Source organism: Aulonocara stuartgranti (genome assembly GCF_965226115.1).
Source record: "Aulonocara stuartgranti genome assembly, chromosome: 3".
Lineage (NCBI taxonomy): Eukaryota > Metazoa > Chordata > Actinopteri > Cichliformes > Cichlidae > Aulonocara > Aulonocara stuartgranti.
This window is the reverse complement of record NC_138941.1, coordinates 15,791,623-15,819,568: the sequence shown is the minus strand read 5'-3', so window position 1 is coordinate 15,819,568 and position 27,946 is coordinate 15,791,623. Positions and strand designations below refer to the sequence as shown.

Below are 27,946 nucleotides of genomic sequence, written 5' to 3'. Positions count from 1 at the left end.
TCAAAACCACCCCTGATGCATATACACGGGTCACACTGCTTATTGAAACCCCCCAAACATCAGATCTTAATCAGACAGGTTTTTGTTTTTTGTTTTCCAAGTTTAGACTTTGCTTCTATTGGACTTTTTATCAGTAACACGTGCTTACTTTTTGCAGGAACAGTTGAAACTAACATAAATAAATAACTCCAGAGGTGATAGTCAGCAGGGGGTTTACAAGTTGTGTGCCGCGTTGTCGGCGGTATAAGCTCGACCACTTGCAAGGTGAGCTGGCAGACATCACTGAATTCATCAGAGATGATTAGGTTCATTTTGACAAAGTGAGCAGATATTTAACCTCCTAGGACCTGGCGTCCACATATGTGGACATCACATTTTGGGTTGTTTAGACCAAAATACTACATTTTGCTCTACAAGGGCCTGATATCCACTCACAAGGATGTTATACTGCCAGTGTGCTATCGAAATTTTAGACAAATATCCTCATATGTGGCTCTCATTTTTCTCAGAAACAAAAATTTGGTAAAAAAAAAAAAAAAAATCTGGTAATTCTTTGTTTTTACATTCATCAGGTCCCAATCAGCCCAAATATCAAAGAGAAATTAAAAATGAATGCCACGGAGGAGTTTGGGTCTTAGGAGGTTAAAGATTATGCCACTACATTCTTGTCACTACATTCTTGTCTAACATTCTTGTCTAACTTCAAAAACCTTTCACAGGTGTTCCTCAGACACCTGTGAAAGGTCCTCACTAACTTCAGGCCTATTTCAAAGCTCCCCTTCCTGTCGAAAATTTTGGAAAAGATTGTGTTTGTTCAGCTGCAATCTTTTCTAAATGGACACAATGTTCTTGAGAGGTTTCAGTCTGGTTTTAAAACTCTTCATAGCACAGAAACTGCACTTTTAAAAGTTCTTAATGATCTTTTATTAGCCACAGACTCAGGTGACTCAGCTGTGCTTCTGCTTTTAGATCTGACCACTGCCTTCGATACTGTTGACCACAGCATTTTAATCTCACGGTTGGAGCATTGTGGCGTAAAGGGCACCCCATTAGAGGGGTTCAGGTCATACCTGTCTGACAGGACCTTCTCTGTGAGCTTTGGAGATTTTATCTCTTCCTCAGCTCCCCTTACTTGTGGTGTTCCCCAGGGATCTATACTGGGGCCAATATTGTTCTCCATTTATATGCTGCCTTTAGGTCTAATTTTTAGAAAATACAACATACTCAGATCTATCTTCAATTGAAGGGAAACAGTCCTGCCTCACTAGAACCCTTACTTCAGTGTCTCGGTGAAGTTAAATCCTGGATGGCCTCTAATTTCCTTAACTTTAATGAGAACAAAACCGAAGTGATAATTTTTGGACCAAGCGGCAATCTCAACACTTCTAATTTTAACCTGCACAGTCTTGAGCCTTTTGTCAAATCACATGCCAAAAATTTGGGGGTTATATTTGACAGCAATTTCACCTTTGAAAAACAAATTAGCTCAGTTGTACAGCGATCTTTCTTCAAACTGAGGCTTTTATCTAAGGTGAGATCATTTTTATCTTTTAAAAACTTTGAACGAGCGATTCATGCTTTTATTATATCCCAGCTGGACTATTGTAACTCCTTATATGCTGGAGTCAGCCAGACCTGCCTGGCAAGGCTGCAGTTGGTCCAGAATGCTGCAGCTCGTCTTCTGACACGTACTAAAAGATGTGAACACATTTCCCCGGTACTTGCCTCCCTTCATTGGCTCCCTGTCCGCTTCAGAATTAATTTTAAAATTTTATTGTTGACTTACAAAGCCCTGAATGGACAGGCTCCCGGGTATTTGTCTGACCTCTTGCAGACTTATACCCCCTTAAATCTCTTAGATCAAGTGATCTTTTGCTTTTAGCTGTACCAAGGTCGAGGCTGGTTCATAGAGGTGATCGAGCATTTGCAGTCGTAGCGCCTAAGCTGTGGAATAATTTACCCCTACACATCAGACAGGCTCCCACTGTCAATCTTTTTAAATCTTATCTTAAAACGCATTTTTATTTACTGGCTTTTAATACAGCATGAGAGTTGTTTGTTAATTTATATTTGGTGTTTGCTTTTAATACTCTAAGTTGTTTTATTATGTATGTTGTATTCTTGTACAGGACTTTGGTCAACGCTCCTGTTGTAATTAAATGTGCTATATAAATAATTAAACTATTAAACTATTAAACTATTGTCTAGAAGATATTAAAGTGTATTTGGTGACACACAAAAAAGGGTGAAGTTTAAGTATAGTTTGGGTCCACACATGTCCAAACCCTGGTGTGTAGGCCTACTTAGTTTTGAGGAATTGTCATGGGACCGGAGTCTGGGTGACCCAGGGCCTGTAAGAAGTTATGGACATGTGTGTTTTTGGTGCTGCTGTCTCCTGTTTCCATGTTTGTGTATCTAGGTGTGTGTGTGGGTGTGTCAGCCAGGAGCCTGGCCACACCTGCGGAGGAGAATTACTCACACCTGCAGCTGATCAAGCCTTGTCAGAGGAGCTACTTAGGAGTGTGGTGGAGCTGTCTCCGATGCTGGATCATTGCGTAACTTCACGTTAGTCTCTTGGCGAGTTAGTTAAGGTTAGTCTGCTGCATTGTGGCGTTGCTGATGGCTGCCTCTTTGTTATTCCCCAGGAGGAGTGTGGTGACGAGAGGGCAGCGAGCACGGGGTGCTCAGACACTGAGGAGTGGAGACAAAGAACACTAACACTGGCAAGAGGACATGTCAGAGTCAGGAACGCACTGGGGATTTATTGTTGTTTGGATTATTTTGCATCACTGTAAATAAACACACTGACCTCATCAAAGAGTCCAGCATTTGGGTCCTCCTTCCCCTCATCATAGTCTGCCACGCAGGCCGTGACAGAAAAGCCCACTAAAAGAACGCCCACCAGACCAAAGCAATGGTTTTGACTTGATCAGCATTAACCCCGCCCCTTGACTTTGATGGGTGAAGCTGACAAATAACAGCGATGCAGGGCCAGGAGTAGCAACGTGAATTAAATAAATACATGATTAAATAATTCATTAAATGTGTCAGTAAAATAATTAAAATAGAAAACAAACCAATAATTTATTAAATATGTAATTAACTAATTTGAAGTGTATATAAACAAATAATGAAACATTTTAAATGAAATTAATGGATAATTCATTATTAATATATTTCTTTAATTGATTATGTACATTTTTAAATGAATTACTGAAATAATTAATTCATTAGTGATGTCTTTATTTAATGCAACCATATAAATACCATAAAATTACTAATTTACTCAAAATAAATTTAAGACATCAATTTTAAAGGTTAAATTATGATAATGAATACATGCAACTATAACTAATGACATAAAAATGAGGATTTCTTAAGCTAAAGCCAAAGTGCTGACTCATTTTTCATGTTAATCTCAAACGTTTTCCCTAATAACAATAACATAATTACACTTTGTCATGTTTTTTGACTTTTCCAGTGCTTTCAACACCATCAGGCCGACCCTCCTGGGTGATAAGTTAGCAGCGATGCAGGTGGATGCTTCTCTGGTGTCCTGGATTGTTGATTACCTGACAGGAAGACCACAATATGTACGTCTCCCACAGTGTGTGTCTGACAAGGTGATCAGCAACACAGGGGCACCACAGGGGAATGTCCTCTCCCCCTTCCTCTTCACCCTCTACACCACAGACTTCAGCCACTGCACGGAGACCTGCCATCTTCAGAAGTTTTCTGATGACTCTGCGGTGGTTGGATGCATCAGCAGGGATGATGAGACAGAGTACCGGGCTGTGGTCGACTCCTTTGTCACGTGGTGTGAGCAGAATCATCTGCAGCTCAACGTGGCAAAGACCAAGGAACTGATCGTGGACTTCAGGAAGACCAGGAAACACTTGACCCCTGTTTCAATCCAGGGGGTCAGTGTTGACATTGTGGAGGACTATAAATACCTTGGAGTACACATTGACAATAAACTGGACTGGGCTAAAAACACCACAGCACTTTACAGGAAGGGCCAGAGTCGTCTCTATTTTTTGAGGCGACTGAGGTCCTTCAACATCTGCCAGAAAATGCTGAGGATTTTCTATGAGTCTGTTGTGGCCAGTGCGATCCTCTATGCTGTTGCATGCTGGGGGAGCAGGCTGAGGGTCGCAGATGCCAACAGACTCGATAAACTGATCCGTAAGGCCAGCAATGTTGTGGGGATGGAGCTGGACTCCCTCAAGGTGGTGTCGGAGAGGCGGATGCTGTCCAAGATAAAGACAATGTTGGATAACACCTCCCACCCACTCCATGACATGCTGGTCAGTCACAGGAGCTCGTTCAGTGAGAGACCGAGATTACCGAAAAGCACCACTGAACGACACAGGAAATCTTTCCTGCCTGTGGCCATCTCCCTGTACAACGCATCCACTTAACACACTGTTTACTGCTACAACTACACATGTTTCTTTTCCAACTATTTATGAGTGACTTATGTATGTATGTATGTATATATATGTATATATTGTACTATTCTTAGTTAGTGTATTGTCTGTCTTGTCTTAATGTTGGTTTAAAATGGAGCACTGTAACAAAAAATAATTTCCCCCAGGGATCAATAAAGTATTCTGATTCTGATTCTGATTCTTTAGCCACAAGAGGGCAGCAGCATTAATATAAGTCACATGTATATAAAGGTACAGTGATTATATTACAGTGATTTTAACAAAAACAAAACAGAAGTTGATGGCAGTGTGTTTTTCCATGACAGAATAATTACGCACACCCCACTTTGCAGTTATTTATTTGTAAAAAATGTTTGGAATCATGTATGATTTTCGTTCCACTTCTCACGTGTTCACCACTTTGTGTTGGTCTTTCACGTGGAATTCCAATAACATTGATTCATGTTTGTGGCTGTAATGTGACAAAATGTGGGAAAGTTCAAGGGGCCGAATACTTTTGCAAGCCACTGTAAAGTTCACTATCAGTAACATCACAGCACCACCCAGCTGTATAGAAACTCCATCATGCTAGCTAGTAGCAGTACAAGTTATTGTAACTGACTGTAAAAAGTCAGCACAAGGAAAATAAACTCCACCTAAACTTGGTTTATATCTGACCCAGACAGACTGCAGGTCATAACTTCTTACCTGAAGTTCAGTTCACCTGACACTCGGACCGGCGGCCGCCTCGGGTCTCTGCTCCTCCTGCCTCCCCTTTCCCTCATCCACCTGCTGCCTCTGTGGAAGCTCCGCCATAGCCACCACCAAACAACTGACTTATTTTTACACATCGACCAGCATCCGGCCAATCCACCATCTTTCATTGTTTATACTGTTACAAAAACATTTAAAAATCACCATCGGCCCATAAAAACTAAAAATCACCATCGGTATGCCCGATGGCCAGTCCAGCTATGGTCGTGCCATCAGTTAACCCTTCGCTTGCCAGCTGTAACACGCGTGCCCAGGGTTGCCGACCCCTGCTCTAAAGCATCTGATTTGGATTCCTGAGATCAAATATTTTTCCTTTGGCTTTGTTTTCTTCCCATTTGTGGCTTTAATGTAGTGTTACATCCTGTTTGTTTGCTTCCATCTGTATACATGTCCAGATTCACTGTTATGTTTCTATTCTTACATTGCTGTGTGATCACTGTTCCCTCTGCTAACAGCTTGTATCTCACACTGATACTTGTCATATTTGCATCTGCGCCTAAAAGATAAAAAGTTTTCCATGCTAAAACACAGCTCCACCTCCTGCAGTTCTCCCTCTGAACCACTAGATGTCTCTGTTATCTAAATGAAGACGTGCAGCACAGCAACCACAGCAGCGCTCAGATCACACGTGTCCTGTTATTATGTATAAAAGCATGAAACAAGTGAGACAGGTGGGATCAATATTAATGTTGTGGAAATATATGAAAAAGCAACAGAAGAGTGAAAACATTTCGTGTTTCTAGAAAGATCTTTCAGCTCACAGCTGCTCACAGACTGTATTTACAAGTGACAAACTGCAACTCTACAGTACATCTACAGTATATATCAAATATATTCTGTATTCAAATCTATTGAGTGATGTTTGAAAGTCTTTTCAGGAGAGTTTGATCCAGGAGGGTCTGAAGCCAGAGTCAGACAGAGACTGTGCAGAGACTGTAGAAGGACAGAGCAGCAGCAGAGCAGTCCAGATACACTGATGATCCTCTGTCAGATCCAGAGGGACACACGGGGATGATGCTGGACTCTACATTGTGTCTGACAGTGGAGCTGTTCTCAGAGCAGTTCACTCTGCAGCACTGACAGTCATCTGCACTTCTTCACATTCCTCTGTCAGTCACTGCTGGATGAAGCTCTCCTCTCCACCTCCCAGTAACATGGCCCAGTCAGAGCGTCTCTACACACAAGCTGCTGCTGCTTCAACCTCTCTGGATCATCAGGACACAGCTCCTCCTCTCTCAGCACACACACCGTCCTGTTTACCATCATCAGCTCCACCTGCAGAGAGAAGAAGGAAGAGCAGAGGAGATAAACGAGTGTTTCCAGAGACTCTTCATCAGCTGTCAGTCAGTGATGCAGCACATCCAGTATAAAGAGCAGCAGGGACTTCAGTGCTGGGACTGTACTAGGACTCATTGTTGCTTCACTTTTTCTAATCTTTGGATTTTTATTGAAGTTGATGAAAATGTTTTTCCCTCCTAGTTTGAGTTTGGACTTTCATTCATTAGAAGAACCTTGGTGTGTCCACTCTGAGCTCTGTAGGAACCCCAACAACAAGCCCAACAATCCAGATGGACGGTTCCAGCTGTTAACTGGAGGAATTCCATCCAAACATCTGTTCTCACTAAATTCTCCCTCACCTACAGACTGTGTTCTTCACTGCTTTAAACTTGGAAATGAATGCAGTCATTGGTCTGTGTGCTGCTTTGTTCAGAGAGCTGATTGGCTTTGTTTCATACTGACTGTGTTTAGTACAATACTGCTGACAGCACCACCCACTCACTCCATCACTCTACTGACCCCAGTTTCTCCAATCTGTAGTCTGGACTCTGCTGAAGATCAGACAGCTGCTTCACATCTGGATCCTTCAGGTTGTTGTATCTCAGCTCAAGCTGTCTCAGATGGGAGGGGTTGGACTTCAGTGCTGCTGCCAGATAATCACAGCTGATCTTTGACAAACCACAGTAACACAATCTGTATAAAGAATGAAAGATGTAAGTTTATTAGACAAAGTGTGAGCTTGAAATCATTCAGTGTTTCATCATCTGTTCAGAGCTGAAGAAGGTTCAGAATGTAGAAGTTTAGAAAATGGAAACTCCAAACAGCTGAAGCCAACAGGAAGCAGCTTCAAACAGGAAACTGTGCAGAGTTTCAGACTATATGTCCTGATGCAGCCAGTTGGATTTTGGAGATTTGAATCTCTGTTCTGTGACTAAGTCCTTGAATCATTTCTTCCAGTTGGTCCAACAAGACAGACTAAGTATTGGACATGTGTTGTGGCTCCATTAGGGGAGCTTCTAAATGTGATGTGATGGCCCCTCTGGGTCTGTCAGGTCTGAAGAGAGCTCAAACTGGGCACACAGTTGTTCCAGTCTGGACCAAAGACTCTATACTGGGACTGAGGGACTGCTTTGACTGCACCCACTGGGACTTTTTAAAGGCTCATGTTCTCACTTAGATCATCGATTTCTACTTACATTTCTTTCTGGGAAAAATGGGGATTACTTTGAAAACAGGAAGTATTTTCCCCAATAAGCAGCCCTGGATTAGTAAATCACTCCAACATGTTCTCAGGCAGAAGAAGCTGTCTTGTTATGAGGGAGAGAAGAAAAAGATTGAGGCACAGAAACTTGTTGAAAGAGAGATAAAGCAGCTAAAATCAGGTGTAAAAGTAAAGCAGAGGATGAGCTGAATAAAGGACACCCAAGGCTGGCTTGGAAAGGAATGAAGTCCATGGTGGGGATGCAGAACAAGGAGCAAAGATGAATGTGATGCTGAATCAGCAGAAGACTTGGACTCATTTGATTCCAGCTTTGAAATCATTGATTTCAATGAAGAGCTTTGTGATTGTAGCAAAGGGCTGGTAGCTCTGAGAGTCCCACTGATGAGGTGTTTGTGTGGAAATCTCTTAGTGGGACCAAAGAGAGAAAAAACCCTGGTCCTGATGCTGTGGGATGGAAATGATTGAAGTGTGCTGTGAGGAACTGACTGGGAGATTTTCACACATTTCCCAGTCCTCCTTGGAACAACAGGAAGTTCCCAGCATATGGAAACAAAGGTTAAGTGTCCTATGGCACTCAGTGATGATGGTGCTGTGGCCCCACCACCTCCACCTCTTTGTAAAGGAACTAACTGTAATCTGAAGCTTCAAATGGAACTAAGACTTCCTCCACTAGGTGGCAGTGTCTGATGAGAAAGTGTTAGTGGAGCTGGCCTGGAGTCAGAAACAGGAAGATGCAGGATTTGGGCTGAAATGGGGAAAAGTGGTTCGCACTAGTGCCTTAAAGCAAGAAGGTTGTAGGTTGAAGCTTGTTGGCCTTTCTGTGGAGGTTGGATGTTCTCCCACAGTCCAATGAAATGCTGCTTAGGTTCATTGGTGCTTCTAAATTGGCTGTAGGTGTGGATGTGAGAGAGTGCTTCTCTGTCTCTCTCTGTTGGCCCTGTGATGGACTGCTCACCTGTGCAGGTGGACCACGCCTCTTGCCCTATGACAGCTAGGGCACAGGCTGCAGCCCTGTGAGCCTAAGCTGAATAAACAGTTAGCAAAAATGATCCATAGATGGCCTGAAATCCCCCAGTTAGCAGTTTGGTAGATAGCTATGACATGCTAATCCCATCCAGCAGCTGTATTCTACCTGTAAGCTGATCCCTGCTGAGCCAAAGCACTTTTTCATATACAAATTACAACCTTTAATAGAAACCTATTGGTCAGCATCTTATTAGCCTGCTGTTAGCTTCATTCCACAGAAAACTGAGAGAAACTAACAGAGTTGATAAAGAATACAGAGAATGTGCTGATTTAAAGCCTTTGAAGTGCTTCAGATGATCTCTGTCCACTTCTGTCCACTCATTCATTCATGTAAGCTTTCTAATGCAGCTTTGATCTTCACAGTCTGCTTCATGAAACTCATTCTAACCCTGAATGTCAGAGTGTTCCTCCTTCTCTTTCCCATCATTCATGCTGGCAGTGGAGGAGATTTGGATGTTGGACTGTGTTTTGGATGACGTGTGTATGTTTGTGTTGGACTGCTGTCCAAACACACATTTTGCTTTGGATTTCAGTGTCAGACAGACTTTAAGGTGGAATGAAGAGTTTGAGAGTTTCACAGTGAATTATACAGTGGAGGATTTTTCTTCTTCTTTGAAGGTTTGAAATGTGAACATTGCTCTGCTACAGTCAATGGACTAAACCAGAGAAGAAGAAAACAGACTTTTCCATGAAGATCCTCAGTGTGGATCAGTATAATATCAGCCTGATGTCTGCAGTTTAGTGTCAGCACAACTTTCACATCATATTCATCTCAGCACAACTAAAACATGCTGACTGACCTCAGAGTTTCAAGTCCACATCCTGGACTCTCCAGGAAACCACACAGATGCTTCACTCCTGAGTCCTGCAGCTTTTTGTTGGAGCTCAGGTCCAGCTCTCTCAGATGGGAGGGGTTGGACTTCAGTGCTGCTGCCAGATAATCACAGCTGATCTCTGACAATCCAAAGTAACTCAATCTGTACAAAGAATGAAAGATGTAAGTTTATTAGACAAAGTGTGAACTTGAATTCATTCAGTGTTTCATCATCTGTTCAGAGCTGAAGAAGGTTCAGAATGTAGAAGTTTAGAAAATGGAAACTCCAAACAGCTGAAGCCAACAGGAAGCAGCTTCAAACAAACACAAGAAGAGAAAAAAACTCTGAATGTTTCACATTAAAGTCGTACATTTATCATAAAAACAGGACAAAGACAAAGACTGGACCAGCTGACATTACCCAGCATTAGAGGCGGGTTTAAAAAAATGGATTTTCCTATTTAAATGGTTGTAATTTGAATAACGTGTGGTGGATTTTTGTGTGATATGTATAACTATGTAACTATATACACTATATATCTATGTGCACTGAACATATATATTTTAACTTTCATGGAGAGTCCTAAGCACAAGACATTTTGCTTCACCGAGGTTTATTAAGGTGGTACAGTAACAGGGCAGTTAATACTGTTGAGAGTTCGCCTGAATAACTCACTCTCCAGCTCCGGTAACTAACCTTCCCTAATACACACTCAACGTCTTTCATGCAGCACAACCAAAACAGTAAACACATCACGATAAAATATCATACGATATAATCACACACACACACACACACATTGAACCTACACTGAAGTGTTTTTATATATGAGAAAGCATGTAACCTATGTAGTTATAAGATTATATGTTATAAGATTTAATAATTAGGATTAATGTGTGATCTTAGACCGTGTCATGACCTATTGTGATAAGCCAGAGCAAGGGGTAGTCGGAGTCCTGACTGGCATTTGGCCAAGACCTTGGCCGCTACCTGACCCCAGCAGCTGTGTTGGGCGTGTGGGAAAGTTACCCAGCAGCAGGGGGCGGGGATACTGGTCCTATTATCAGGGGACCAGAGGACACCCCCAGAGCTCTTTTTTCCTCCTGCTGCTGCTTCCTGTCTGTCTCTGTGTTACTCTGCTATGTGTGCTTAAGGCTGTACACCCCGGGGTTTTGCTTTGCTTGCTTTCTGCTATGTAATTCTCTTGCTAAATGTCTGTATGTATTTTTCCTGCTGTTCATATGACTCAGTGTATTAAACTCTGTTCCAAGAATTCTACTCTTTTCCAGAGCATCTTTTTGAGTGTCTTGATTTTAATTGGATCCAAAAGGACTGGATCTCCACATTGTTGGTGGGCAGAGCGTTCTCACTCCCGAGGCGTAACATGTCGACGTTTTGTCACGTCTCGTGGCGTTCCTGAGGAACGCGAAAGGAGACCTTTAGCGTTCTTATGGTACGCGGCGGGTTATGGCTGGAATCCAGTGCAATGACGCTCCCGCGGTAATAGACGTTCCAGCCCTGTATTCCAGCCCTAAACCTAACCTTATCCCTAGCCCTGACCATAACCTTATTCCTGACCTTAACCAGGACTATAATGATGTTAAATAGCGTGGTTCTAAGCGATTTGAAGAAAAAGAGCAAACATGTGTAGATTCAGTCCAGACGGTTCTCATATTTCCTCTTTTTTCCGAGGTCGTCATTTAGGAACGTGGTGGGTAGCCGAAAACGTAATATGGTGACGATTTGTCACCTAGCGTAAAATGTTACGCTTTGGGACTGAGAACAGGTTGTGGTGGGAGAAGGTTATCAGGATGGCTTCAAAATTTGCGACCACAAAAGCGATGTTGATTCATTCAATCCCGAATCGATTTTTAATATAAATTTATTTTGCCAGAATCTCAGGTTAAAGCTCCCAAAAGTATTTCAACAACAACCAAACAGATAAAACAGTAAATGAGAGCAGCTAAACACACAAAGATGGAAACACAGAGTGTGGATCGTTCACTCGACAGCACATACACGGACACGCCGTCGGGGCTGAAAGTGGACAGCTCACAGATCCTGAAGCTGCAGGTTTCATCTGTCTCCAACCAAAACTGACTGAACCAGCAGCAGAAGAAGATCCAAACTACGCTTTACGTTTGATGAACATCGTCATGAATTCTCTCTGACTTTGACGTTTACTTCCTGCACAGCTCTCTCTCTCTCTCAGTGTACTTCAAGAACAGTTTACCTTCAAAAATCTGTTTCCTGCATTATTCACTGCTTATTACGCACCAGTCTGCTGTTGTGTTCACTGCTGTCGGCCTCCCAAAACAAAGCCTCATTTCTGCTGTTCAATACTGAAGAAATTTAAACCTTTTAAAATGATGACAGATTACAAACTCTCAGCTGTGTCTGTAATCAAACCTCTGTAACTTTGCTTCACTTCAGCAGCATCAGCTCATGTTCACATGTTGATTCATGGTTTGCTTCAGTTTTTGATGGACTGCAGAATATTTTGAAGGTTATCTGCTATAAAAAGCCAGAACAGGAAAATCTGCTTCATGTGTTTCTGTTTGATCCTCAGTGACTTTGACACAAAGGCCTCTGCTGTGATGATCACACCTCTGATCAAGTCTCACAGTGTCAGCTTTGTTTTTATACATATGGATATGTGCTGATAAATGATCAGAATTATAATATTTCCCACTGTCTGCTGTGTGCCGTGACCTTTGACCTGCTAAAGACAGTCAGCTGTGGATTATTCATTGTTGTGTCTGATACTTGGAACTGTGAGGAAGAACACTACACAGTTCATCAGGGTCCCCTCTCTCTGAATCAGGAAAGGTGGGCAGGCCGTGTGTGGGCTGCGGGCCATACGTTGAGTATCACTGTTTGAAATGTGAACATTGTTCTGCTGCAGTCAATGGACTAAACCAGAGAAGAAGAAAACAGACTTTACCATGAAGATCCTCAGTGTGGATCAGTATAATATCAGCCTGATGTCTGCAGTTTAGTGTCAGCACAACTTTCACATCATATTCATCTCAGCACAACTAAAACATGCTGACTGACCTCAGAGTTTCAAGTCCACATCCTGGACTCTCCAGGAAACCACACAGATGCTTCACTCCTGAGTCCTGCAGCTTGTTTCCATACAGGTCCAGCTCTCTCAGGTGGGAGGGGTTGGACTTCAGTGCTGCTGCCAGATAATCACAACTGATCTCTGACAAACCACAGAGACTCAATCTGTATAAAGAATGAAAGATGTAAGTTTATTAGACAAAGTGTGAACTTGAAATCATTCAGTATTTCATCATCTGTTCAGAGTTGAAGAAGGTTCAGAATGTAGAAGTTTAGAAAATGGAAACTCCAAACAGCTGAAGCCAACAGGAAGCAGCTTCAAACAAACACAACAAGAGAAAAAACTCTGAATGTTTCACATTAAAGTCGTACATTTATCATAAAAACAGGACAAAGACTTGAAAAAGTCATGTTTTTCCTTCCAGGAACCACAAGGCTTCACTTTTAAAGGTGAAGTGTGAAAGAAATGGACATATTTGAAGTCCAACACCTTTTTCCAGTCACATTATTAAAGCAGACAAACTACAAGCTCATTTTCATTCCAACAAGTCATCTTCTGACCTGGACTAACAACACTGGTCTCTATGTGCAGCTGGCTGTGAGACCAGTGCTCAGGGACCATCTACAAAGTGCAACACTGAAAGAACATCACACACTAATTTGCTTCCAGCACTTTCACACAAACATCTACTGTCATTATTGTCACCAAACTCTGTGGATCCTTTATTTCAAATTCAAATGGGATCAAATGGTCAGACAAAAGAGGGTTATGAGGAAATATGATGAAATGTTGTGTATTAGCACCAAGTTATTGAATCATTTTCCTCAGAAACCAAACAAAATGATTGACAAACATGTTTTTACAAACTCAGTGTTGGACTTGGATCAGCAGGATAAGCTGATGTTTAAAGGCATTTGAGTCTCGCTGTATGAGAGTCCAGTTATTACTCAGCATTTATGGATGATGTTCTTTCAGTGTTGCACTTTGTAGACGCTCCCTGAGCCTCACAGCCAGCTGCACATGGACCAGCTGACATTACCCAGCATTAGAGGTGGGTGTAAAAAATTGATTTTCCTATTTAAATAGTTTTAATTTGAATAAAGCGATGTTGATTCATTCAATCCTGAGTCGATTTTTAATATAAATGTATTTTGCCAGAATCTCAGGTTAAAGCTCCCAAAAGTATTTCAACAACAAGCAAACAGATAAAAAAGTAAATGAGAGCAGCTAAACACACAAAGATGGAAACACAGAGCGTGGATCGTTCACTCGACGGCACGTACATGGACACACCGTCGGGGCTGAAAGTGGACAGCTCACAGATCCTGAAGCTGCAGGTTTCATCTGTCTCCAACCAAAACTGAGTGAACCAGCAGCAAAAGAAGATCCAAACTACGCTTTACGTTTGATGAACATCGTCATGAATTCTCTCTGACTTTGACGTTTACTTCCTGCACAGCTCTCTCTCTCTCTCAGTGTACTTCAAGAACAGTTTACCTTCAAAAATCTGTTTCCTGCATTATTCACTGCTTATTACGCACCAGTCTGCTGTTGTGTTCACTGCTGTCGGCCTCCGAAAACAAAGCCTCATTTCTGCTGTTCAATACTGAAGAAATTTAAACCTTTTAAAATGATGACAGATTGCAAACTCTCAGCTGTGTCTGTAATCAAACCTCTGTAACTTTGCTTCACTTCAGCAGCATCAGCTCATGTTCACATGTTGATTCATGGTTTGCTTCAGTTTTTGATGGACTGCAGAATATTTTGAAGGTTATCTGCTATAAAAAGCCAGAGCAGGAAAATCTGCTCCATGTGTTTTTGTTTGATCCCCAGTGACTTTGACACAAAGGCCTCTGCTGTGATGATCACACCTCTGATCAAGTCTCACAGTGTCAGCTTTGTTTTTATACATATGGATATGTGCTGATAAATGATCAGAATTGTAATATTTCCCACTGTCTGCTGTGTGCCGTGACCTTTGACCTGCTAAAGACAGTCAGCTGTGGATTATTCATTGTTGTGTCTGATACTTAGAACTGTGAGGAAGAACACTACACAGTTAATCAGGGTCCCCTCTCTCTGAATCAGGAAAGGTGGGCAGGCCGCGTGTGGGCCGCGGGCCATACGTTGAGTCTCACTGTTTGAAATGTGAACATTGTTCTGCTGCAGTCAATGGACTAAACCAGAGAAGAAGAAAACAGACTTTACCGTGAAGATCCTCAGTGTGGATCAGTATAATATCAGCCTGATGTCTGCAGTTTAGTATCAGCACAACTTTCACATCATATTCATCTCAGCACAACTAAAACATGCTGACTGACCTCAGAGTTTCAAGTCCACATCCTGGACTCTCCAGGAAACCACACAGATGCTTCACTCCTGAATCCTGAAGCTTGTTGTTGTTACTCAGGTCCAGCTGTCTCATATGGGAGGGGTTGGACTTCAGTGCTGCTGCCAGATAATCACAGCTGATCTCTGACAATTCACAGCCCCTCAATCTGTATAAAGAATGAAAGATGTAAGTTTATTAGACAAAGTGTGAACTTGAAATCATTCAGTGTTTCATCATCTGTTCAAAGCTGAAGAAGGTTCAGAATGTAGAAGTTTAGAAAATGGAAACTCCAAACAGCTGAAGCCAACAGGAAGCAGCTTCAAACAAACACAACAAGAGAAAAAACTCTGAATGTTTCACATTAAAGTCGTACATTTATCATAAAAACAGGACAAAGACTTGAAAAAGTCGTGTTTTTCCTTCCAGGAACCACAAGGCTTCACTTTTAAAGGTGAAGTGTGAAAGACATCAATTAAATTTTATTTATATAGCGCCAAATCACAACAAAAGTCGCATCAAGGCACTTCATAGATACAGAGAAAAACCCAACAATCATATGACCCCCTTTGAGCAGCACTTTGGCTACAGTGGGAAGGAAAAACTCCCTTTTAACAGGAAGAAACATCCGGCAGAACCAGGCTCAGGGAGGGGCGGGGCCATGTGCTGCAACCGGATGGGGTGAGAGAAGGAAGACAGGATGAAAGACATGCTGTGGAAGAGAGAATGTCAATGGAAAATTGTATTTAGTAGTCAGTATAATCTTTTAATGATATAAGTTTGTATATCCTCCTGAGACCCAGTAATTCATTTTTGTGCACTGTAGTACACATTTAGTTTTTGCTTGTAGCTCTCATACTCTGCTTGCCACTCATCTAAGTCCTGATGTTTCTTAGAGAGGACAACAGTACCTTTAAAATGATATCACATGTGTGGGGGTGTGGCCTTGCCAATTGTTTTTTTCCCACCTTTTCAAAATGGCTGGCATGCCCACAAGCACATTTTATGGAAGAAAGAAAGGTAAGCATGATATTTACATTTAAAATGTTTTTTAAAATCAGATTTTGATTAATTTTCAAAAATAAACATCTAGTAAATAATTTGAGGGGTTTTTAAGAATTAAGCTTATTTAGTTTCACAGAGGAAATGACTAATTTATTAATGTGTACTCTAGTGCACGTCGGGACTTTGTACTTATATTTATTTCACTTTTTCCTAGTAGACAACTCTTTGACAAAGGCAGAGAGAATTCTTAACAGAATAATTGAGGGGGATTCAAACATAGATTTTTCAGAAGATGAAAGTCATGTGAGCCAGATAGGAGAGGGTGAGAACCCAGGAGGAGCCACACGAAGATTATCAAGATACAGTGGCAGATGTAATAGAGAAAGACACAGGGCCACCGGAAATCTGTCGTCCTATCTGGTCCAAAACCAACATGTAGGAGAATCTGGAATTTTTGATTTTGAGTTAAAAATAAAATATGGGTAAAATGCAGAAATGTTTTCCAGTAAAGTAAAAAAAACAAGAGTCGCAATTATAGCTGAATCCATGACACCTGATTGTTTCTACACGATCACGTCTTTGCTGAAAGTTATCAATGATCTCAATGTGTGAAAAGAACTCACAGTATCTGGAGTTCAAGCTCCTCTTGGCTGAGAAACCAGGGACAAACATGTGAACAAGACCTGAATAATACCAGTAATGACGAGTTCTCTCCAAAAATCAAGAAAAGGAGGCCCCAACCAGATGAGAGTGTAACAAAATATGGTTCACTCCACTTGCCTGAGATGGTTAACAGTCCAAGGCATTTCAGTTGTAGAATGTTTGGGTGCAACAGTAAAACATATGTGAGATGTGGGAAGTGCCAAATGTTCCTTTGTGTCTCCAAATAAAAAAAATCACAGTACTTCCTCAGATATCATAAATGAATTGACTTTTGTGAAATAGAAAGCCCAGTGCAATTACTTGTTCCTGAACCAATGGTTTACAGCTAGTGAAGTGTCAGTGACTTCTAAGTTGACCCATGATCTACATTTTTATGATATTGTTATATAAATAAGTTTTAATATCCTGCTTACAAAAATTTCAGTGGAGCTTTTAATTTTCTTAAATAGCTCTTGAATTTTGTTAGTTTCACATTCGTGATCAATGAACTCCCCTTGTGCACTGTAGTGCACATGTTGTAAAATTTAAATAAAATTAGTTAAAAACAATTTTGTTTTTGTAATGTGTTTTTTACCATCCCAACACTTGATTTATCTGAAAAAAATCAAAATCAAAATACTTTTTTTTCCCTGGGTCTCAGGAGGATATGGTAGAATACTGCATGTAATCATTTGTGTTTAGAAGTATATAGTTGGTGGCATATTGAAAGAATGTCTCATCCTAGGAGGTCTGTAACATTCCAGAGTGTTCTGGCATCCACCCCCACATCCTAGGAGCATGGGATAGGTTGTACCTTGTCTTATTGTTTTACGGTAGGATTAACGTAGCTATGTCAGTTTTAGTCTAAGTGCCTTTTTTACATATAGATGAACTGTTGGATTTTCCAGACCAGCGGGAAGTCGTTTATGGGGTCTCACACACACACACACACACACACACACACACACACACACACACACACACACACACACACACACACGCACGCACGCCAACTGAAGTATATAAATAAAGACCAGGGCAGTCCTCAGGGCGAATCTTGGAGCCTCACTCTTGTGTGTGACCTCTGGAGGCTGCCCTTGCTAGCAAGAAAATCTGTGTGTTTCTCCTCTCTGATTCTCTGCTGAAGAAGTGTTTTAGAATATATCTCTTAACATTATTTGGTCCTTCGTAGCCGGATCAGAAAACATCAGAACTGTTATCTGTGACTCTGTTCCAAGATCCAGCACTGATTCCTGACGCTGTGGGAAGCCAGCACCGAAGTCTGTCGACAGCCCTCTTAGACGAGGAGAGAGCCCCAGGACGTTAATTCGGGTCTGGGTCCACGGCGGTGGGATTCAGTCTGATGATCCGAACCACCAGTGAGACATCCGAGAGTTAGAAACACTATTTTGGTATATAAAACGGCCGCAAAGGTTTAAAGTAACAAGATAAAATAGGTTGGGTTCGCCGAAAGGAACTGAATTAGACTTAGGTTTTAGAAGTAGCCGTAATTACTTCTTAACAAATTGTAAAAGCGCGCAAATGTCTATGTGTGTGTATGTGTCTGGAAGAAAGTTGATTTTACAGCACAATACACTGCTGAACTACTTCCATTTTTTGTTTTCTTTGCTGAGGCTCACGTACTGGTGACAAAGGAGAACGGTTGAGTTTCATCTCATAAAACTGATACCGCTTCACCGTTAGGGTGAAGTTGAAGGCCGTATCAGTAAACCACTCTGAAGTCAAGCGTGCCAACGACGGCCCAGCAAAATCTTTGAAAATGGGGAATAAACAAGTAAAATTAACACCTGGGGTCCGTTCTTCGTACCTCGCTTACTACATCCAAGATCAAATGACACATCCAAGATCAAATCATCGCACCAACTTTGAGCTCGCTATTCCGGTTCTCTGAACACACCTGTTGTTGACGATTAGTACAGCTGGATAAAGTAATGTGAGATCACTGGGTGGCTTAAAAGGGGCTACGCATCGATAGTAGAAACATTGATCGGCAACCCTTTGATTCGTCGGCGAAAATGTCGAAGGAGCGCGCTCAGTATTTTTCGGCAGCAGAGCAAGAACTCTTGATTGACGGATTTCAGGAGTTTCAGAGTTTAATTAAAACGCAAGGGAACACTGCAAAGGCTGCAAAAGCAAGGAAAGAGGGCTGGCAGAAAGTTGCTGAAAAATTAAACTCGTAAGTAATTTATTATATTACATTATATCCTCTTTCACATTAGAGCCACAACAGGACCCACTAGAACATGGGAACAAGTAAAAGTGAAATATCAGAATATTCTACAGAATGGTAATATTTATCACTTATATTGCTTTTAGTCTCTTGAAAAGAGACCCTGAAATAATCTCTTTGTTTATAACTCTCATGGTCCTGCGGCCATGACTCAGTGACTTTGTGTTGGTGTTCTCTATTGTTATTACTTTCATGATTATTCGTGGCTGTTTTGGGATGGTTTGTGTTTTGGGATTTTAGATACTGGGTTCTGGGTTTGTGCTCCCTCTATTGGTCCCTGGTGTTAGTGTTCCCCTGTCTCGTCAGGTTAATCAGGACCAGCTGTGTCTCCCACCTGTGTGTGATTTCCCAGTGTCTCTCTGTGTACTTATAGTGTGTGTTTGCCTCTGTTCCTCGTCGCGTCGTCTGTGTTTTTACCCTGTGAAATCCCCTGCGTGCTCTCCCTGCTGTTCTCCCTTCATGTTCAGGTTTGCTATTCCTCGGTGTAGTTTCTCCCAGTTTAGTTCATCCTTAGTTCGGTTTTGCCATCTCCACTTTATGTTTGGTGTTGTTAATAAATCGCCTCACGTCTAAATAAGTGCTGCATCTGAGTCCTCCTTTCCACTCTTCACACGGCTACTGACCCGGACCGTGACAATAACAGCAACCAAGAAAAGGGCAGAGCAAAAAAAGACAGGTGGTGGTCCTGCACCCCCTCGTCAACAAGTTGGTTAAGTAAATAATACCCTCACGGGAAAATCGATATCTCTCTATAAGCACACTGTCGCGATGAGCTAAAGGATCCTGTCTATCCCGCAATATACGCTGAATTCTGAAAACTCTCCTTATCAATCTTGCACCTTCCGCAATGGGTGGCTCGCGTATACGGACAGGACATGGCTGCGACAGACTTCCTAAATCCACCTTCGCTTTTATAGCCGTGGTCTCTCATCTTGAATACACGAAGTAATTTACTATTACTACTCTAAAATATGAATTACATCTGGAATATTCAAATACATGAAATAGAATGATTAATAGTACATTTCCCTTTTTTTAAGAAATGACCTGTATGTATCTGTATGAAATCAATAAAAGAATCAAATACTGCATTATCTTTAGTTACATTGATAATATTTATTTATGGAAAAACAGTGGAAAAATATCGCTGTTGCTTTCGTATAAATGAAGCGGATATACCTGAGTGGCCGTGATCTAATCCTGTTTACATAAAGTAAGCCTGCTCCCAAGCAGGTTTACGCTTACGGATCTGTTGCTATGGCAGCAAGTCCCGGATGAGCTTCGGAGAACCGAACGATCCAAGATCACGCCAAATCGTCAACAATCAAATCCAGCTAACTTACTTAGCGAGGTACGAAGAACGGACCCCTGATGAGAAATGTTTAGAAAAACAACAAGCCGGAGCAGGACTAATCCAAAAGAAAGGAAGAGGAATGCATATTGGAAGAGCAAGAGGTAGAGGCAGAGCTACACACACACCAAACAGTGGCTTTAGTGGCTGGAGCAGGGGCGGAGCGTGGGGGTGGCTTACTGGGCTTAAGCCCGGGTAGTTTTGTCAGAAGCCCGGGGTCTTTTGGAGTGTAATTTTTTCATAGTTAGATGCCTGGCTGACAACTGTATAAAACAAAAAGTACACATAATATTCGAAGCACATAGTGCACACTGTGGGAATTTATGACTGTGCGTGAATCCCCCCTGATATTGGTATGATCCGAGCTCAGGCACTAAGCGACTGAGCGAGGGGGTGGGGCAGCTGCTGCCTGTGAGTGCGCTGTTGGAGAAACGGAGCCAGCCATACTAAGGAGAGCTTAAGTTTGACCAGGTACCAAAGCAAATCATTCATACCGTACAAATAATGTAAATATGACGGTGCATCACGAAAGATTGATATCAAACTGATCACTTGACCAATATTATGTTACTTGCTCTTCAAGTGAATCAACAAATGGCAAAATGAAAAGCCGAACAAATGCTATTTTTTTAGAGTCTTAGCTTACGTGTGTTTATTTCATATTTTCAGTTCTTACCCTCCCCGACTAAATCGGTTTCAGTAATGTACTGAAATATAAGAATGGACATTAGAGGGTTCTTTCAAAGAAAAAACTCAGGTAAATGTTATTTTATATATTATGCTTTGTATGTTGTTCAGTATATTTCTATGCAAAACAAGAGGGATTTCAGTACACAGCAGGATATTCACATTTGTAACCACATATTTACATACACTTTAGGGAGAAAACATAAAACATTTTTACTGTACAACATCAATTTAGAGTAAACTTTTGTTTTAGAAAAATATTGAAATATCTTTTGAATTAGTTAAATGTCAGAATAAAGAGAGACAGAGCTGTATTTTTTATCACTTTGATCAAATTTAGGAGTACATGTACACTAAGTTTATTGTTAATTAATAAGAAAACTCCAGACGATTCCATTCTGAGCTGAAGAAGCTTCTGATAGGTTAGTAGAGTCCATGTGAGTAAATTGGTGGCACAGCTGTGGATGCATATAAGGCAAAACACAGAGCCTGTTTCTTTGACATGGGAACATCAAGAGATGTCAACCAAAACACCAGGAAAAGAACTGTGGAGCTCCATAAGTGTGGCTCAGTTTGAATACAATTTGGTGCCATTTGCAATTAAGAAATACAGATAGTTTCTCTCTTTACTCTTAAAGTTAACAAATATCTTTTTTATATTTATCAATCTAAAAAAATAAACATTTAGTCTGATTTGATGTTACAATTAAAAAAATGTTTGTGTTTTGATCTGAAGAGTACATAAATATCTGGTTTCCACTGTATATTTGATGATTGTCAGCACAAAGAGGGAGAGAGAGGAACAGAGAGGGAGAGAGAGGAGCAGAGAGGGAGAGAGAGGAGAATGAGGACAGAACAGAGATGAACAAGAGCAGGTGAGACACACATGTTAGTCAAATGGCTGTTTACCAAAAGTATCACCGTATCATAGGTCCTCATGTATCTCGTACCTAGTGTTTCTTTTTAGGTTTGCTATTTTTCAAATTCTACATTTATTAAGTTATGCAGGCTTGTTTGCACAACAAGGCTAAATAATTATATAAACTTTTCTCAATCTAAATAGTGTACTTTGGTAGAATTAAAAAATAAGTGTAGTGCAGGTCTATGATGATTTTTAGTGGTACTATCATCTAGTTCTGATTCTGGTTCTGTCTTGGTTAAATCCTAAGTAGTCCTGATTTTGAACTGCTATATAAGCGCTATATAAATACAGGCCATTTACCATTTACCATGTTGTAGTCCTGTTTTAATTCCGGATCAGTTCTGGGTCTGGTTGAATTGGGGTTTAGTCCTCGTGTCTTGATACAGCCCCGACTTTGTTCTGCCTCGCTGCTTAATTAAAAAACTAGTTTAAGGTGTCCTGCATACGTGATATATATTTTTCCCTATATGAAGTCATTCTTTTTTGAACAAAACTCAAAACAGAGCCTATCAATCTTTCAGTCATTTCTAACCCCCCCCCCCCCCCCAAAAAAAAAATAAAAAATCCCACATGCATACTACCCTTTAGGGCTAAGCCCCGGGTGTTTCAAATGTCTGGCTCCGCCTCTGGGCTGGAGGTGTGGAAAAGAGGGACATTTTGTACGTGACTGTAAGAAACAAAGAAGACAGTAACTCAGAATAGGATAGCAGCTCAGGTGAAGAGAGCAGTTCAGACTAGGAAGAACGTAATAATCCCTCATCAAGTGAAAATTAGAGATCAAAGTAATTTAAAGTAGTTTAAAAAGGGTTGGAAACAGACCCGACTGAATAGATATAAATACAAGAGGAATAAAGTAAAATAAACAAAAGGCTAAATTACAACTTATCTTTAATGTATTCAAACTAATAATAGCAAGGATAACAACCTGTAAACTGGTTTTAATAATGAAACATAGTTGGGATGAAGATCATGCCCAGAATAGAATGAATGAAAGCAGATAATTCACACAAACACATATTAAATGAAATAGAGAGATGCATAAGGTATATTAAGGTCGTGTCATTGTTCAGCCAAGGAAAGTGTGTGAAAAGGAAAATGTCTCCAGCTTAGGAAAGGGTGAAACTGCAGATCACCCACAGCCCTTGGTGGATACAAAATAAAATATAAATAACATATTGTAATATACCATTGCTGTTATATAAAAAAGAATAATAGCATTAATGATGAAATTAATATGAAGAGGCACCTCAGTCAGTTATGATGTGAGGTGGATAATTGTTGAAAGTAATCTGCATTAAGCTTAGGGTTGCTCAAATTAAGTACATATGAGATGAAGTGATATAGGTAAATATTTTAACTAATTACGTGTATAGAGGCACTTGACCTGTTTGAAAAACTGTCATCCTAATATGAGCCATTGTTGAGATATAGAGCACACCTATGAAAACAACTAATATGCTGAACCCTGTATGAAACAGCTGAAAACTACATGATGGAGAAGCTGAATTGAAGATGAAACCACTGTGAGGTTGTGTTGCGGTCTCTTCTGAGCTGATGAGCAAGCTACACATTATCAGATCGAGATCTGGCTGAGAACTCATAAAAGAGAGGGAAACAAAACTATGATAACTATGATAACTGGAGTGTGCAGCGTTTCCGTGAGTTCAGCTTCTTCTTTCAGATGCGCAGCAGTTTTCCTGCATCTTGACTCATATGTGTAGAGTGTTCATAGCCTCAGCATCATGTTCCTGTTTATTTGTTTTGTTGGGTTGAACAATAATTAAATAAACTTGTGATCATACTTATGGATCACCATGGCACATATCATCAGCCATGTGATTTATTTATGCAGATGAAAAAGTGAGTGTGAATGTGTCTGACGTCACAGTGTTTTTGTGCGTTGTGAAAAAGTACAGGGAGTGCAGAATTATTAGGCAAATGAGTATTTTGTCCACATCATCCTCTTCATGCATGTTGTCTTACTCCAAGCTGTATAGGCTCGAAAGCCTACTACCAATTAAGCATATTAGGTGATGTGCATCTCTGTAATGAGAAGGGGTGTGGTCTAATGACATCAACACCCTATATCAGGTGTGCATAATTATTAGGCAACGTCCTTTCATTTGGCAAAATGGGTCAAAAGAAGGACTTGACAGGCTCAGAAAAGTCAAAAATAGTGAGATATCTTGCAGAGGGATGCAGCAGTCTCAAAATTGCAAAGCTTCTGAAGCGTAATCATCGAACAATCAAGCGTTTCATTCAAAATAGTCAACAGGGTCGCAAGAAGCGTGTGGAAAAACCAAGGCGCAAAATAACTGCCCATGAACTGAGAAAAGTCAAGCGTGCAGCTGCCAAGATGCCACTTGCCACCAGTTTGGCCATATTTCAGAGCTGCAACATCACTGGAGTGCCCAAAAGCACAAGGTGTGCAATACTCAGAGACATGGCCAAGGTAAGAAAGGCTGAAAGACGACCACCACTGAACAAGACACACAAGCTGAAACGTCAAGACTGGGCCAAGAAATATCTCAAGACTGGTTTTTCTAAGGTTTTATGGACTGATGAAATGAGAGTGAGTCTTTTTTTTTTTTTTTTCGTGTCCCGTTTGGATCTTTAGCCATCAGAATTGTTGTCTTAAGGCCAAGAAAGATGCCAAGCGGATTTATTTTACCAAGTGGATCATCATGGCCTTGCCATATTGGTCCATTTGATTGACCTTTATTATAATTATGAATTTATTTTATTTTCAGTTGCTACAAATGGGACAGACATGACTGGGGGATAGGACAGGGAGAAAGAATGAAAGAAAGAGAGGGAGAGAAAGAAAACCAAAGGGGAGAAGAGACGGTGAGAAGGGGGGGAAGAAAGAAAAAAAACAAAAAAAAAAACACCTGGGTCACCTGTATGGAGAAAAAAAACAGAAGAGAAAGCAAACAACAAAGAGCAACATAATAAAAAAAACGGCACCATCACAATAAACTAGCTATCAGTAGATACTAAATAATAAACGATATTGTGCAGCACGCAAGATAGACAGCGCACAATGTGCTTTGAGGCAGCAGCCAAGAAAGCTGTAGTCCGCGTCTGTGAATACCCATGTGTACACCTGTGTGCATACCTTTTTTGGATCAGCATGCTTGTATTCCAAAGGTTTCTCCATGTAACGATCTGCTAGGGAGTGTGGGGAGCCACAGCCCTGTCCTCTATGGTATGAAGCAGGTATGGAGGAGATCAAAACTCCAGACATCCAGAGGCCCCCAGAACACAAGAGACCAAGGAAGACCAACAGAGGGGCAGCCGCGCCACTGTCCCGGTAAGAGCTGAGGAGAGTCCCAGATGAGGGCTCATTCAGCAGCCGCGGAGCAGAAGCCAGGGGGAGTTGCAGTGACGCGCCCGTGAGCTCCGCCGGCAGCCAGCTGTGTCTGAGTGACCGAGCCCCAGGCCGAGAGGCCGGGGGCACCCCACCTCTGAAGTGGCCCGAGCGAGCCCCAGGCTCCAGGCCCCGATAAGCGGCCGCCAAGGAGTGAGCCAGTGTGTACCCGGACGCCCACCCCCAGACACAAAGAACCACCAAGGCACCGACACCTGAGGGAGTCCACCACTGGCAGGGGAAGTGGTGGTGGGTGGAGATAGGCCTCCAAACCTTGGAGGGCCTGAGATGTCCCCAGAGAGGTGGCGTCTGATACCCAACCTGACATATAGACACAGACATAAGGCACACACAGACACAAACATCCATTCCCACCCTCATGCTCTCATATGCACTTACTCCACACTCAACCAATGTGGAGACAGACATAAAGAGACGCTGTACACACGATCACACTCCCCAAGCGTACTCTACAAACCGGGTCTACGTACCCTTGCCCCTGGAGGGGGGAACTGCACCCAGACCCAGGTGGTGTTACCCTTTTCCCTGCGGTGGGGAGAGGCAGACCGCCCTGACTCCGCAGCAGCAGGGAGGCCCCACACTCCAGACCGCAGTCGGACGGCCAACTCCTCCTAGCCCCCCCGCTCCAGCAGGCCGCAGAGAACGGGGGTGAGAGAAGACTCCAAACCTCCCTCCACCCGTTCATTGTAGTTGTGGTAGGATGAATGTTATCCCTCGGTCCAACCCACTTTCAGCCTGGCCCATTAGGGGGCGCTGGTATAAATAGTGGCCATTTGAGTGTCTCTGGGTCGCTTGCCTGTGATCTCCTTTTTGGTCACCTGACTTCCCCTCGGTGTGGTAGAGATCATTTGCGGGTTACTCTTCTGAAGCCTCCATCGCGGCTGGTCGTAGCTATAGAAGCCTCCTCTGAGCTATTCTGCTTGCATTCTATGACACGGCTTACTTGGAAGTGTGGGCCTTTTGCGCCAAGCTACGCGAACTGAAGTGCTGCTGTTTTGCCTTGCTGTGCTTTTACCGTCTGTTCCCGTTGTGAGAATTCTTTCCCTGCTGCTGTCAGCTTTTACAGTGGACGTCGGCGTGGACAACGGCCATATGCATGCCGGTTATCGGAGTCAGCTGGCGTGCATATTGATTGACTGTTAACTTTTCGTCGTGTGGACGGCAAGTCGGAGCAGTACGGCGATTCCGTTTGCTCCAGATTTTAGAGTTTTATCCAGATTGTATGTTGTTTTATTGTTTTTGATTTGTAGTTTGGATTTTTGTTACATCACTGGTGGGAGGCCCTTTTTCTAGCTGTAGATCACCAGTGTGGTCCTGCAGTTGGGTTATCCCCCGGTGCTACACATTAGTTTGTTGTAATATATTAACATTTTCTTTGTTTCTTTTATTCAGATGCGGAGTGCCGACGTGGAGGAGACTAGGGTGCCTTGGTGGTGGGATCCCTTGAGTGTACACACCTGCCTTGTCTAGTTTATTAGTGTGAGTGTGTGTGATAGTGTGTTGCACTTGTGTTTTGGTGTGTTTTCTTTCCTTAGTTTGTGTGTGGCATCCCTGCCCCTCCACTGGTAAGCCTCAGCTCTGAATACCTTTTTAAGCATATTTGTATTTGAATATTTATGATTGTGCTTTTATATGGTGTTTTAAATAATTATTAATAAATTGTTAATTTGTTGATCATTGAACCTCGTCTCTGGATTGAGTATAGCGAACCTAAGTGCCTTTCTGGTGATTAGTGTTACTTTCAGTATTCTCTGGGTGAAATTCCCAGGGTGGCGTTGTCCTTTCTAAAACTGCAAAGAGTATTTACTTTACTTCTACCTCGTCTCGCCACAAACTTGGCGTTGTTGTCGACAGGATATACTCTTTAAAACAGAGACGTGTGTTCTTCTTTTTTTGTTTGGTGTAACGTAAATTGTTTTTTTATATTATTTTGTACAGAATAAAGGCAAAGCAGCAGCTACTTTGGTGTGGGGTTTCACAGCTGTGTTACAGAGATGGAGGAAGAGTTGCAGGAACTCAGGGACTTGATCGCGCAGCTGAAAGCAGACAATGAGAGGCTGCGTCAGGAGAGGGCTGTTGGGTCAGGTACTAGTGCTACACCTTCTACTTCAACTGCTTCATCTGTTAACCCCCACACGGCTGGTGTCTATGTAGCAGAGAGACTAGTTTTTGTGCCCCGTGACAGAAAATGCCCTATATTTAGAGGAAAATCAGGTATAGGGTTGAATGAATGGTTGGAGGAAATAGAAGGTTGTGCTAGAGCACGTCATTTGTCTTTGGCTGATAAAGCATTTTTCCTGTTTGACCACCTAGAAGGAGAAGCACGTGAGGAGATTAAATATCGCTCTAGTGCAGAGAGGACTGATCCTGCTAAGATAATTACTATATTGCACGAACTTTATGGCTGTTCAGACTCCTATGTAGCATTGCAGGAAGCTTTCTTCTCTAGAAAACAGCAGGAAAGTGAGACACTGCAAGAGTTTTCCCTCGCTCTCTTGGGTCTTATGGAGAAAGTTAAATCGAGTGCCCCCAATGGCATGCCCAATGCTGATGTTTTATTAAGAGATCAATTTTTTGAACAGGTCTTAGATAGTACCTTGCGGCGGGAGTTAAAGCAGCTAGTAAGGAGGCAGCCAACACTGACATTGCTGGAGATTAGAGGGGAAGCTATTAGGTGGGAACGTGAAGGGTTGCCTAGTGGCGTTAGGCATAGAAGCAGTTCTGTCCCTTCTGTTTATGGCATTCAGTATGGGGTC

At 41.9% G+C, this 27,946-nt stretch overlaps 1 protein-coding gene and 1 long non-coding RNA gene across 2 annotated transcripts in view; one reads left to right on the top strand and one right to left on the bottom strand.

The window, feature by feature from the left end:
• LOC309702571 (uncharacterized protein) overlaps nucleotides 1–27,946 on the bottom strand; it is a 546,755-nt gene that overhangs the window by 407,717 nt on the left and 111,092 nt on the right. The window contains exons 13-15 of the mRNA XM_082527164.1: nucleotides 14,934–15,110; nucleotides 12,603–12,776; nucleotides 9,531–9,707 (exon numbers count right to left, since the gene is read on the bottom strand). Coding sequence (XP_082383290.1) covers nucleotides 9,531–9,707; nucleotides 12,603–12,776; nucleotides 14,934–15,110 — 528 coding nt within the window. The remainder of the gene's footprint in view (nucleotides 1–9,530; nucleotides 9,708–12,602; nucleotides 12,777–14,933; nucleotides 15,111–27,946) is intronic.
• Nucleotides 20,539–21,751, top strand: LOC309702658. Its single transcript, XR_014275687.1, has 3 exons — nucleotides 20,539–20,661; nucleotides 20,860–20,947; nucleotides 21,659–21,751. It is a non-coding gene; the product is annotated as an uncharacterized lncRNA (long non-coding RNA).